The following is a 12962-nucleotide window of genomic DNA, read 5'->3' as shown; positions in this document are numbered from 1 at the left end:
TTGTTATACCTAATAAGGAAGAAAAAATGGAGTGAAAGTTTTGCAGACTCTAGCAGAGTCTATTTGTAACTTTTCTATATTTTACACTCCTTATTCACTACCTTGGAAATTTCTGTATTTCACAAGCTTGTAATCCTCTTTGGTTGTATATGAGAACAATATATCATCTTTTCGTACAGTATTTTCAGGAAAATTTCCTTTTAAATTATTTTTAAAGACTTGAGTCTCAAAAATAGTCCATAAATAAGAGAATGGAACTCTACTGCTCTGACTGTAACGTGAGAGTATTGGAAATACCAAAGAATATTATATAAATATCATTAGGGAGTAGAAAGCTGATTAGAAGTCTAAATATCGGTCTCAAGGGTATGGAGACTTTGAGAAATACAGGAGTGATTAATGATATTATCAGAACCCCTTGATTCAGAGGCAGTCTTATATTTAATTTTGTTCTGCTATCTGAAATTTTAGAGGGCTTGTCCTTCCGTTTAAAACCAATGCACCTTGACTTTCAGCAACTTTGAGCTTCTACCTAAACAATTACATTAAGCCCGCATTACTGTATTAGTCTCCGGGCTTTATTTCTAGGATAACTGTATAATGATTATGCTTCTTATGTACTTAAAAGGAAGAACAATGACTGAACAAAAATGGTTTGGATTAGCCTATATCTTGCTTTAGAAAATATACTGTAAATAAGGTACAAAAATAATAGAAGTGGTTTTGAGTAAATACATTCAATTAGCACAGAATAGTCATTAGAACCGTTATCTTAATAGACTTCTCTTGCTTTACTCTTTATAATTTTAACATCCACAAATACAAAATAAACAAAATGGTTTGTAAAAGAAGACAGAATAAGTTCTTAGTTGAGTGACCTACTTTCCAAACTGAACTGAAGGTTCCTATAGCAAGATTTTGAAATAAGCCCCAAAATGCCTTTAAAAGATTGCTCAAAAGAGATGGACTCAGTTCTTGTAGATCAGTAAAGAAAATCAAGACAAATGGTACAATTGTTCATCCATTAAATATTATCCCAAATACTTGCACCAACATGGATAGTTTTAAGGATCCTTCTGTTTGCATGCTCACTTTCTAACATTTAATCCTCCTTAGGAATGGGCATACCCAGAGTCATTCATCTAAACATTAGATTAGTGAAGAACACAAGCCTAGGAAGTTAGGCATATAGATGACGGGGTTCACTATAAAATGGAGTGTTGGTTTTGTCTTTAAAGTGAAGGTATGATGCTGAGGGGCAATGGTATATCATCAAGGTGGGTTAGTGTTGTCACCCTTATAGGGCTAGCTGCACTTCTGATCCCTTCATGGCATCTCTGAATGTACCCCCATCAGGTTTGACCTTGCCCTTTACTACCCTGGGGTAAAATCATGCTATTCTCCTACTCTTAGGCCTGGTCTACACTACAAAGTTAGGTCAACATAAGTCACCTTGTGTCAACACTCAAATTTGTCTCTGGCTGACATAAGTGCCCTATTACAGCAAGCAGTAAAACCACCTCCCTGAATGGCATGGAGCCAAGATTGACACATTGGGGTCAACGCAGTGTGAGTATAGTAGACTCCATTGCCATGGGGTCACGGACACTGGAAGCCCTCCCCGAAGTTTTTGAAATGCCTTTTTCTGATGCCTTTTCCTTGGCAAGCACACCTCGCAGTCTTCCTTGTTGCGTGCAGCTACCCAACCAACCACGCTGGCTCCACACAGTAGATGCGCTCCTGCCAGGAGAAGACAGGAGATTTTGGTCTCCTGAGCATGTGGAAAGAAGAGGCAATGCAAGCACAGCTATGGGCCAGCCACAGAAACATGGACAACTATGAACATATTGCATCGGGGTGAGGGCAAAGGGATATAACAGGGATCAGCAGCAGTGCCATGTGAAATTAAAGGAACTTTGCCTGGGATAGTGCAAGGCCAGGGAGGCCAATAATAGATCTAATTGTGTCCTGCAGTTCTGCTGCTTTTACAACAAGCTGCATGCCATACTTGGCAGATATCCCACCAGCACCCCAGCAGTATGGATACCGAGGAGGAGGAGAGGTAGGAAGATGTGGTGGGAGGCTGCAGCCATGCCACAAGCCAGGATCTGTTTGAGACTCCATCACACTCTAGCCAGTCCTACCAGCCAAGCTAACAAGACAAAAGAGTAGGTGTATAACAAACAGAAGTCGAGTTGGCATCTGCTTTTCATTCCATGTTGGATTTGGCAAGGGGCCATGCAGGACAGTTTGTTCATGAACATAGGGATGTCCCTTGTATCCTCCTGATGAAATTTGATGAAACTTTCATGGAGATACTTTGCAATCCTTTATCAATGTTTTTAGGGATCGCTGCCTTATTTCTTTCTCTGTGATAGATAATTTCCCATGTCGCTTCAGAATGAGTTCAGCTGGCACCATTGCAGTAAACAGACTAGCAGCATACAGGCCTGAGCAGCTTTGAGACACCAGTAGCAGCTGTGTACTCAGTGCCTTTGTTACCCTCAAGATTAAATGATAATCTAAAACTATCACCTCATGTGGAAAATAATGCCAGTAGTTGGTGCCGTTGCCCTCTACTTTTACCCATGGAATAGGGACCAAAATTGTATTGTTTCACATACAACAGAAAATCCTTCCCTCACCCCATTCCTGGCAGGCCATGCTCACCATGGCAGGACTGGAGAGCAGTGCTGTGCCAAGGCGTTCCAAAGATGAAGTGTCAATAAGCAGAAAGGGAAAGATAAGTTTCAAAACTCCCTTCCATTATTCGTCCATGGTTGCTATTCCCCCACCCCCAGCATACCAAGTGTTATCATGGGTCGCATCCTTGCCCTTACCACTCCAGGCCACAGGACAGCAAGAAGAACCACAGCTTCACATACGCTGACTTGTGAGAACCACAGTTGACGTATGTGTAGCCCCAGTGGACTACATTTGTGCACTGAAATGGACAGAAATGTTTGCTAAATTTGTTAAAAGTTTGCATTACATTGCCTGCGGGTTTTTTGCATGTTGTTTTTCTGCACTTTTTTTCCCACTGAACAAAATTCTATTTTTGGAGAATAAAACTATCTTTATTAGTTTACAACACATATTGCAGAATGCAATAGTTGAGTGTTACTCAAAGCAAACAGTACTTGTAAATGTACAACAAGCACCACATAATTCATAGCATCAGGAAATTACTTAGTCACATGTATTAATGTACAGCAAGCACTACACAATTCTTAGCAACACCCAAAGCTCCAGGACCAGAGAACATGCCAGCATAGAACATTACTATGGATTGCCATTAGTGCTCTTCTAAAGCCTTCGTCAGCTGCATAGCTTCATACTGGGGTCTTGTAATGACCCTTGTGTCTGGCTGTTCTAAGTCAGCAGACAGCCACTCCACCTCCATCCTGGTGGCAGCTTTTCCCCCTTTGCCTCACAGATATTATTCAGGACAGAACAGGCAACTATTGGGATATTTTTCTCATAGAGATCCAATCTAGTGAGTAAACACCTCCAGCATCCCTTCAGTTTATCAAAACCACATTTAACAGTCATTCTGCACCTGCTGTGCCCACTGTTGATTATTTCCCTGATGTAGTCGAGGTGGCCAGCATGCAGCTTCATAAGCCAGGGGGAAGCTGGGTCCCCCAGAATCGCTGTTGGCATTTCTGTATTGCCAGTGTAATCTGCCAATTGGAAAAGAATGTTCCTCCTTGCAGCTTTCTGAACAGACCTGTATTCTTAAAGATGTGTGTGTCATGCACCATAGAAAAGTAGCCTTTTTTGTTGATGTACTCTGTGGGAAGGTGGGCTAGTGCCCAACAACGGTTCAGGAACCCCATTGCTGTAAATCCATCCACTGTGTCACATTGCCGAGAGTCAAAGCCCTGGGTAGCAGGAGCCCTGCACACTTGAATGACAACAGCCCCTACTGTGGATATTCCAACTCCATAAGTATTTCCCGCTGACTGGTGGCAATCTGGTGTTCCAGGCTTCCAGAGTGCCATCACCACGCACTTCTTTACTCTCAGTGCAGCTCTCATTCTGGTGTCCCTGTGCTTGGGTGAACTCCGAACACAGATTCAGGAATGTGGCCTTTCACATCCAAAAGTTCTGCACCCTCTACTTGTCATCCCATATCTCCATTACGGTGCAATCTCACCAGTCAGTGCTTATTTCTCATGCCCTGAAGCAGCACTCCAACATCTGCAGCTGCTCCATGAACACCAACAACAACCTTGAATAGTTTTTCACTATGTTCCTCAGCAAACTGTCCTTGAAGAAACGAATGTCCTTTGTTGTTATGGTACTGCCTGCAGGTCTGGAAATACAGGAGCTTTGTGCAACCTGTGTTTGCAACGTTCATGAGAATAGTGCAGAGTTCTGCAGGCTCTGTGCTTTTGTCAGAGCTGGCAGATACTGAAAAGTGCTACACGGGTTTGTGGGATTTTTTAAAAATGGTGTAAAAATTATGGGATGTGCTTGGCATTATGGGATGGAGAAAGTTGCATGCTGGGAACTTGATTCCTGGATGAGTCGTGCCTATCCAACAAAACATTGCAAAAATTTCCCAAAAGTCATTATGACGGATGGCAGCATGTGGCACTCTGGGATACCTACCTATGGTTCACCACAATTTGCATCGAGACAAGCATTTCCAGTAAGTAAGCACAGGGCTGATTCAAGTAGTCATATATGCACACACCCAAGTGATATACAAATGTTGGTGGTTGTATGGCAACGTAACTTGCATTGACCAAAGATTGCATTGTAGACATGGCCTTAGACTGGGTCCCAGACTACAACACTCTGGGTTCACTTTCTCTCTCCCTTTCTCTGGAGTGTGTCAAAGTCTAGTCCCAAGTCCTGCTGTTTTCTGAATCTGGTTAAACTGGTTTGGCTGGCTCAGCAGGAGTCTGGGCAGCAACATTAAAGTCAGTAGTCCTGGGTGTTTGCTGAGAGGTTGTTAGCTGGTCTGTTGCCTCCTTCCTGCCTACATTTCCTGACAATCCTGCTAGTGAATTCACTCAATATTTGTCTACAGTAAACAACAAATAACAATCAGACTATCAGAATATATATTCATAAGTTATTGTAGCAGCTCCAAATCCATCCCAAAGTGTTTGTGGGATTTTTGGAGGAGGTGGGTTTTCAGGATGAATTTGAATGACAGAGAACTGAGATGGTTCCAGGCAGTTGGATTAGAGGGAAAGAGGGTGTAGCGATATGGGTGAAAAGAAAAGGAAGTGAATGGTTATAAACAGAGCATTAAAGGTGGCAAGGTGGGATGCAACAACAAACCAGAACAGAGAGGTAAGCGGATGCTTCCTTGAAAGCAAAGCTGAGAATTTTAAACAGTATAGTAGGCAATGGTAGTCAATGGAGTGGCACAGAGGAGTTGTGCAGACTGATTGTCAAGTGAGAGAGATTATTTTAGATGTTAGATGGACTGGAGGATTGTGAGGCGGAAAATGTTAGATTAGAGGTGTTAACCAGGCAGGGGATGACCTTTGTAGCTGTGGTTACATAGAAGAAGAAATGGATTTAAAATAAATTCTTTATTAAAAAACAACAGGATTTGTGTTGGCCTGGATGTAGAACAAGAGGTTCAAAATGACAGGAAGGTTATAACAGCAATACATGATAGCAATATGATTTTTGAGGTAAAGTCCGGTTTTTGTAAAGCCAAAAATATAAAAATAAAAAATATAAAATATAAAGCATGCAGCCCTTCAGGGTAATCCGCTGGCGGGCCACCAGACAGTTTTACATTTGCATGGCCACTCATAGCTTCCAGCGGCTGTGATTCACCGTTCCCGGCCAATGGGAGCTACGGGAAGCCATGGCCAGCACGTCCCTGCAGCCCACACCGCTTCCTGCAGCTCCCATTGCCCAGGAACAGTGAACCGTGGCCACCGGGAGCTGCGAGCAGCCATGCAAATGTAAACAAACTGTCTGGCAGCCCACCAGCAGATTACCCTGGCGGGCCACAGGTTGCCCACCACTGTTTTAGAGAGACAAGGTGGGTGAAGAAATATCTTTTATTGGACTTTGAATTTTCACCAAGAGAAGTTGGTTGAATAAAAGATATTACTTCAACCACCTGGTCTTTCTAACCACCTTGGGACCCACATGACTACAAACACTATTTAAAATTTTTTAGTAGCTTGTGCATTTAAAGTGTGTATTATTTTAGTGAGCAACTTTTCTTGCACCCTTTTCCCACAAACATTAACTCAGAATAGAATAAATGTTTAACTACAAACATCCACATTCATTCCTCTTACAATATAAACTTTCCTACATAACAGGAATAGGTGGTATTTAAATAATTAACAAAGTTACTCTTTGTACTGATAACAGGAGCAAATCCTTTTGGCTTGGCGTGGTTTGCTCAGACAGTCCCACTACTTCAGTGGGATGACTCTGGTCAGCAAGGAAAGCAGGATTTGAAAATGTTATCACTCATGTCAATACAAAATTAGGAAATTCAGTTTACTTCTAATTGCCTAAACTCAAATATTGATCTGTCATGCTTATCTTGTATATTTCTTTGACTACTATGTTGTTTTATTGAAATATATTAATGTAAACTCAAATATTTACAGAAATACAATTTATCATTTAGCTTTTCTGAAATAGACTAATCATAGAGAAATGCTGTTTATTCCTTAATATTAATAAAGCAAGTTAGATTGCAGGCCTTAGAGTTAGAGAACAGCTAGTACCGATTTAACAGCCAATTGGATATTTCCTAACAAAGACCCTGTACTTGCAATGAACTCTGTAATAGGTAGGGTTTCTTGATTTCAGTGACACAGGTGGGCCTATCTGAGGCTCATTCCAGGTTCAGGGCCTTTGCGAGTCAATGTGAGTTGTAGGTCTTCTGCACCTTTCCGATTTTGGGCCTGTGTGTCTGAAACAAACTTCAGCCTGAGGCCTGATGCTCAGCATGAAAAATTTAGCCCAAATAGTTAAAGTTTGGCAAAGTTATAAGAAACTGAAAACAGGGGTTTATAATGGAGGATGATTGTGTGACATAAATAAAAATAGGATGAAGGTTGAAATGTTTACTGTCTGATCATGATTTTATTATGGCACCAAAAGTTTCATTTAAGAATTAAGACTTGGTGCCAAATTCTGGCTTTCTAGATTATTTTTCCTTATATAGAAGTTCCCATTTTTCTTTGGCCGGGCAGATGCCAGATTCTCACTTAACACCAGGAGCTTTCAATTCAGGGCTTTATAACACAGCAGATGCCAAGTGGACATAGGTTGACAATCCTTCTTCCCACTGAAATATTTGCACGTCTAGACAAGTATAATGTAGTCACCACTTTATTGACAAATTAATTTTTTTTTTTTTTACTTTAAGGGTTGATTAGCATCCTAATAATTTAAATGAATCAGCCTTGAATTGTTTATCTTTTATTTGGGTGTCCATGGAACTTACGAGTCATATTTAGTCAAGTCCAACTGTGAGATATCACAGATGGTCAACTGACGCTACATGGGGAGGGCTCTGAGTTACTACAGGTAACTCTTTCCCAGGTGTGTGTCTGGTGGGTTTTGCCCAAATGGTCAGGCTCTAACTGATCGCCCTATTAGGAGTCAGGAAGGAATTTCCCCCAGGTTAGATTGGCAGGAACCCTGGAGGTTTTTCACCTCGTCTGCAGCATGGCATGCGGGTGACTTGATGGTTTGAACTAGTGTAAATAGTGGATGCTCTGTGACTTAAGTCTTTAAATCATGATTTGAGGACTTCAGTAACAGAGCCAGAGGTTAGGAGTCTATTTCAGGAGTGGGTAAATGACACTCTGTGGCCTGCAATGTTCAGGAGGTCAGACTAGATAATCATGATGGTCCCTTCTGGTGTTAAAGTCTGAGTCTGTGAGTCTATGAGACATTCATAAGGATAAGAGTCCGTGGGTTTAGAGCAGTGCTACTCAGACCTCAGTGGTTCAGGAGCCAAATTACATTAATTAAATCGCACAGTGTTTTAATATCAAGTGCTGCAAAGAGCCGCAGGAGACACATTAAAGAGCCACTTGCATCTCCTGAGTATCACTGGTCTAGAGGCTCAGTTTAAGGGCTGCTTCTGACCAGGATCTAAATGCCAGACAGCAAATTAAGTTGTGAAAGGGAGCAGATATTTGTACTTAAGCATTAGGAGTCAAGCAGCAGAAGTCAGGTCTGCTTTCAAGGTCAGCACCATGGAAAGCCTAGGATGTAGTTCATAATGATTGAAAGCAGTCTTTCTTCTCTAGCTGTTCCCCAGTTTCTCCTGGCTTCCTTTTCCTTACTTGTATTTTATTCTTATCACTGTGATATCTAATTTTTCTCTAAATTATGCTTCCTCCAGTGGAAACCTTCCATTGTTTGACACTGATCCAGAGCCATTTGCTGCTTAGTGGCATAGGGTTACTGCAATTTCCTACCTCCATGTCTTTTATTTTTCTCAAGGGGAAACGATTCCAGGGCTTAACATAATGAATTCTAGTTTAGATTTCCAGTGAGCATGTGAATCAGAACTCTACTCTACCTTAGCTGAAGGAACTGTTTATGAATGCCCCAATAATAGAACTTGCATTTTCCTCACAAGATTAGTATGGATTGAATACATTTATAAAAACCAATTTTTAATAAGGAACTATAAATTCACATTGACTTCAACTTGAAAATTAATGGTCCATGTTTCAAGATATATTTGAGGAAGAAAAGAGAGTAATGTATTTCCAATTGGCTAGAGGGGGCATGAATTTCAATCCATTCCATGTTCATATGCAAGCAATTCTTTCCTTGCCTCCTGGGCAAGGCACATTGTACAGAAATTTGCTGCATTTAGGATTGTTGTATTTCCTGACCTTCTGTGAAATAAAAGCTACCTGACACATTCAATTTTACTTGTCTTTTACTAAGTTGTGAAATTTAGCTTTTTGCTCAGGAATTGTAAGTGCCACCCTTTGACTAAAACAGCAGGAATGTTTCAGAAGTGTGCTAAACGAATATTTTTAGACTCACTTCTAACCACTCAACCACTGACCTGATAAATGTGCAGAGTAATTTAAAACAGTTGATGGGTATAAACTGGGTTTCCTGTGGCAAACTGCTTGTCAGGAAATGATTTCAACTTGCTTGAAAAGTATGTGAAACTTCAAAAAGATTTTCCTTCCTCCATATTACTCCAAAGACCAATAACTGTTGATCAAAATGCATTGATTGGAATGAATTGCCGATAGCACATTGTGTGGTTAATTTTCAAAACTCCAGTGGAAAGTCGAATGGAGGTTTAGCATCTGCAATCTATGATCCCTGAACAATAAACAGTTTAAAAAAACCTCATAGGTAAAACCTGCAAATCCAAGTGTTCTGGAAATGATACTTACAAGTGTTCTGGAAATCTGGAAAAAATGATGAAATCTGAGTTTTGTTATCATTTTTCCCCATCTCTTCCATCCTCTAAAAGCTGCAAGACAATGTGCCACAGGATAAGAATATGAACTTAACAAAGAATGCATCTTTAGTCCCCTAACAGGCAAACATGCCAACAGACGCCTGTCAAGAGTGAGAAGTCTACAGATAAGACACATGGGCTCCTTTTTAACTACCTCCTGGTACAGGAAGCCATACTACTTGTCCTTCTGTTTGGTTTAAGGATTGTAATAACCAAAATATTAATAGTGTTGGAAGATGTAACCTACCTGGCATCCCTTCAGTTTGTTTGGTTGGTTTTGTGCATATGCCAGCTTCCTTAAGACAGTGTTCTCTGTAGGGAATAAAGACATGAGTTGCTTTATGTTACAACCCAAACTTTGACATATATAATACTTGAAGGTATGGCTAATTTTATAAATATTGTACCAGATCTTCAGCTGGTGTAACCTGGCAAAGGGCCATAAACTTGCATCAGCTGATCTACTGTATCTGGCCCACTGTATTTCTTTGCAATGTACACTGAAATCCTATTATAACTAAAATGTGAATAAGACTAAAAAGAGCATTTCATTATAGAGAACTGATATTCAGAGCTATAAAAATAATATTTATATTGGTATTTGGTAATAGGATATTTTAAAATGGTGGAAGCAAATACAGTTGTCCATCTGCACACTTTCCATGTTTACCTAAGAAAAACTAAGTGTAGTTTTATTTTTTTCCCCTGCACCAATAGACAAGCCAGTCTCAATGAAGCAGCAGAGAAGTATTATGAAATGGCAGCAGGATTAAGACCTAATGTAAGTGTTTGTTTGGTTTTTTTTCCCTTTATGGCATGCGCTATTCAAAATGATGAACTCCGATGTGTTGGATCCTGTGGTACTTTGAGGAGAAACTAATCATAGGAGTGTTAGATCTCTGAGCCTGTATTTGTGAATGCTTTTAATGAATAATTAGATAGTAGTAGACGTCAAATAAAGCTTTTCATTTGTCAAACTAATCACTATGATTTTTTTTCATTCTTCTCGGTATAAAGTTCCAAAAACAAGTAGAATGTTACTACTATGTTTTAAATTAGTTGGAGCAGCGGTGGGGGCGGGCTTAGATTTACTTACGCAAAGTCAAATGTGTTAGATTTCTGGAGTTGTCCTAATGCCAGACTTTTTCATCAGAGACTGGAAAGCTTGTCAGCGTTCCAGATACTAGATAAGAAATTTTAAATAATTTTCAGCCTTTTCATCTGTAATGAAAGTTTTGTTCTTATACAATCCCAAAGTTGCTATTATCTCAGATATAACCTCATACTGTTATGCACTATAGGCAAAGTAACTACTTCTTTTTACTTTGAAGAGAAGGTAGAAAGGAGTGGGGGTGGGGAGGGGCAGCGGAGGGATGGAGGAGGCTGGAGGGGGACATGCACATGTTTATCCACAGCTCTTTTTAAAAAAAAAAAAAAAAAAAAAGCCTGTTTCTACCGTCACCAAACTTGATGATAATTATTTCTTTAGAATGTTCTGATAAGCATCACTCATGTGGAATAAGGACTGCACGAATTAATTCACACTCAATAAAAAAATAAAAGTAATGACAGCTTTTTCTTTTTGTCAGTTACTTACCCCATATTTTAGATTTTATGTGATTTCCTTTCCAATTTAGAAACAAGATGTGAAATCCTGAAGTCAATGATAAAACACCCATTGACATCACTGTGGCCAGGATCTCACCCAAGATGTTTAACACTTGGGGCTATATAATGAAGTAAACCTAGAAAGCATATTCCCAGACAAAATACCTTGAGCTCTTATTGAAAATATATTTCAGTAACTTTAGAATAAAACAACATCAACAAAATTCTCACACACACAAAAAATGCAATTGAGGAAAATTCAGACTCAAAAGTAAAAATACATAAAATAAACCAAATTATCTAAAATTATGAAACGTATAGTTTAAATACCCAAAAATCCTTAGCCAACTCTCTGTAGCAATGACAGCTTTCCATATTCCATTCTTTGTTTCTTTCATACCCACTTTGTTAGTTTCCATTTGGGGAACTGAAGAATTTTCTGCATGCTTCTAAGAAGTCCTAATACTTTCTTTGACTATGGACATCTTAAATGTTGGAAAGCAACTCAAATGGTACACAGTTGGTACAACCACCATTCTTCAATTTTCAGTTACTCATTTTACTCTCAAAAGGTCTTTTAGAAATCTGCTGTCTATTTCTATAGGCATCTGAAATTTGGAGACTACAGTACAGTTTGAGGGTAGCGTATCAAAGGTATTCCACTGAGCACTGGCTTTATTCCAGTGATATGGTGCTTCATCATCAGAATAACTTCCATTCTCTCTTCAGGTAACTTCTGGAGGTTTATTTTAAAGGGGAGTGGCAGCATGCGGGAACTCAGATCATTTACTTAGGAAGGGAAAGAAATTAAAAGCATGTAATCTTTTCAGTTTAATTTGAGTAACCATCTTCATTTTCAACCATTTACTGCCAAATAATTCTGGAGGGGTGAAAGGAGAAAAAGGGGTTATGCAAATAATACTTTATGCAAATAATTTAATGAGCTATGTTGCATATGTGCAACAATTTGTACGTGACCTTAAGACTCCAGCTTTAAACAATTTGTGGATTTAATGTCATGCAGTCCTGATGAAGGAACTATTTATCCACAGAGGAACAACAGTGAAAGCTTTCCAAACACTGCCCTGCCAGCATTCCTCAGCTCTGATGTAGAGGAAAGTAATCTAGGGCAGTGGTTCTGAAACAGTGGGTTGGGACCCCAAAGTGAGTTGTAATGCTGTTTGAATGGGGTCACCAGGGTTGACTTAGACATGCTGGGGCCCGGGGCTGAGGCCCGAGCCTCGCTGCTCAGGGCCGAAGCCAGAGCCTGAGGGCTTCAGCCCTGGGCGGCGGGGCTCAGGTTGCAGGCCCCGTGACTGAGGCTGAAGCCCTTGAGCTTCAGCTTTGGCCCCCCACCCAGAGCGGTGGGGTTCAGGCTTTGGGCCCACCACCTGGGGCAGTGGGGCTTGGGTGGGCTCAGGCTTCGGTCCCCTCTCCTGGGTCGTGAAGTAATTTTTGTTGTTAGAAGGGGATTGCGGTGCAATGAAGTTTGAGAACCCCTGATCTAGGGCAATAGGGGTAGCTCATTTTCCAAAGTCCATGAAGTTCTTGGCCTCTCTGTTATGTCTGACAATCAGTGCAAAGTATGTTGGTGCATTTGTGCTGTGGCAGCTGGAATTAAGACCCACCAAACTCATTGCATATAAGGGCCACCAAACTTGCATTAATGGGAGACAACACTTAATTCCTACTGAGTTAAGATGGATTCATACTGGTTACCTATAGGCAAAAGGCTCTGAAGCTTATTAAGCAATATTCTGAGGCTTTTAGCCTCCTAATAAATGCTATTATTACACCTTCAGGCGTGAAGATTGCTCTCTGGAAAGATTGGTTTATTAAACAAGTTCCCACATCTCCAACACGCTGCTCTGTCTTCCTCATACAAGCCCATCTGTGCTCCACC

At 40.4% G+C, this 12962-nt stretch overlaps 1 protein-coding gene across 2 annotated transcripts in view; it reads left to right on the top strand.

Annotated features, from left to right (window-relative positions):
- The window catches only part of TMTC2 (transmembrane O-mannosyltransferase targeting cadherins 2), a 366556-nt gene that overhangs the window by 324728 nt on the left and 28866 nt on the right, over positions 1 to 12962 (top strand). For both annotated transcript variants that reach the window (XM_037885700.2, XM_043547034.1), the window contains exon 11: positions 10169 to 10232. In XM_037885700.2, the coding sequence (XP_037741628.1) occupies positions 10169 to 10232 (64 nt within the window). The remainder of the gene's footprint in view (positions 1 to 10168; positions 10233 to 12962) is intronic.

Source organism: Chelonia mydas, chromosome 1 (genome assembly GCF_015237465.2).
Source record: "Chelonia mydas isolate rCheMyd1 chromosome 1, rCheMyd1.pri.v2, whole genome shotgun sequence".
NCBI classification, from domain to species: Eukaryota; Metazoa; Chordata; order Testudines; family Cheloniidae; genus Chelonia; species Chelonia mydas.
Note: the sequence above shows the minus strand (reverse complement) of the source record. Positions and strands in the feature narration are given on the sequence as shown.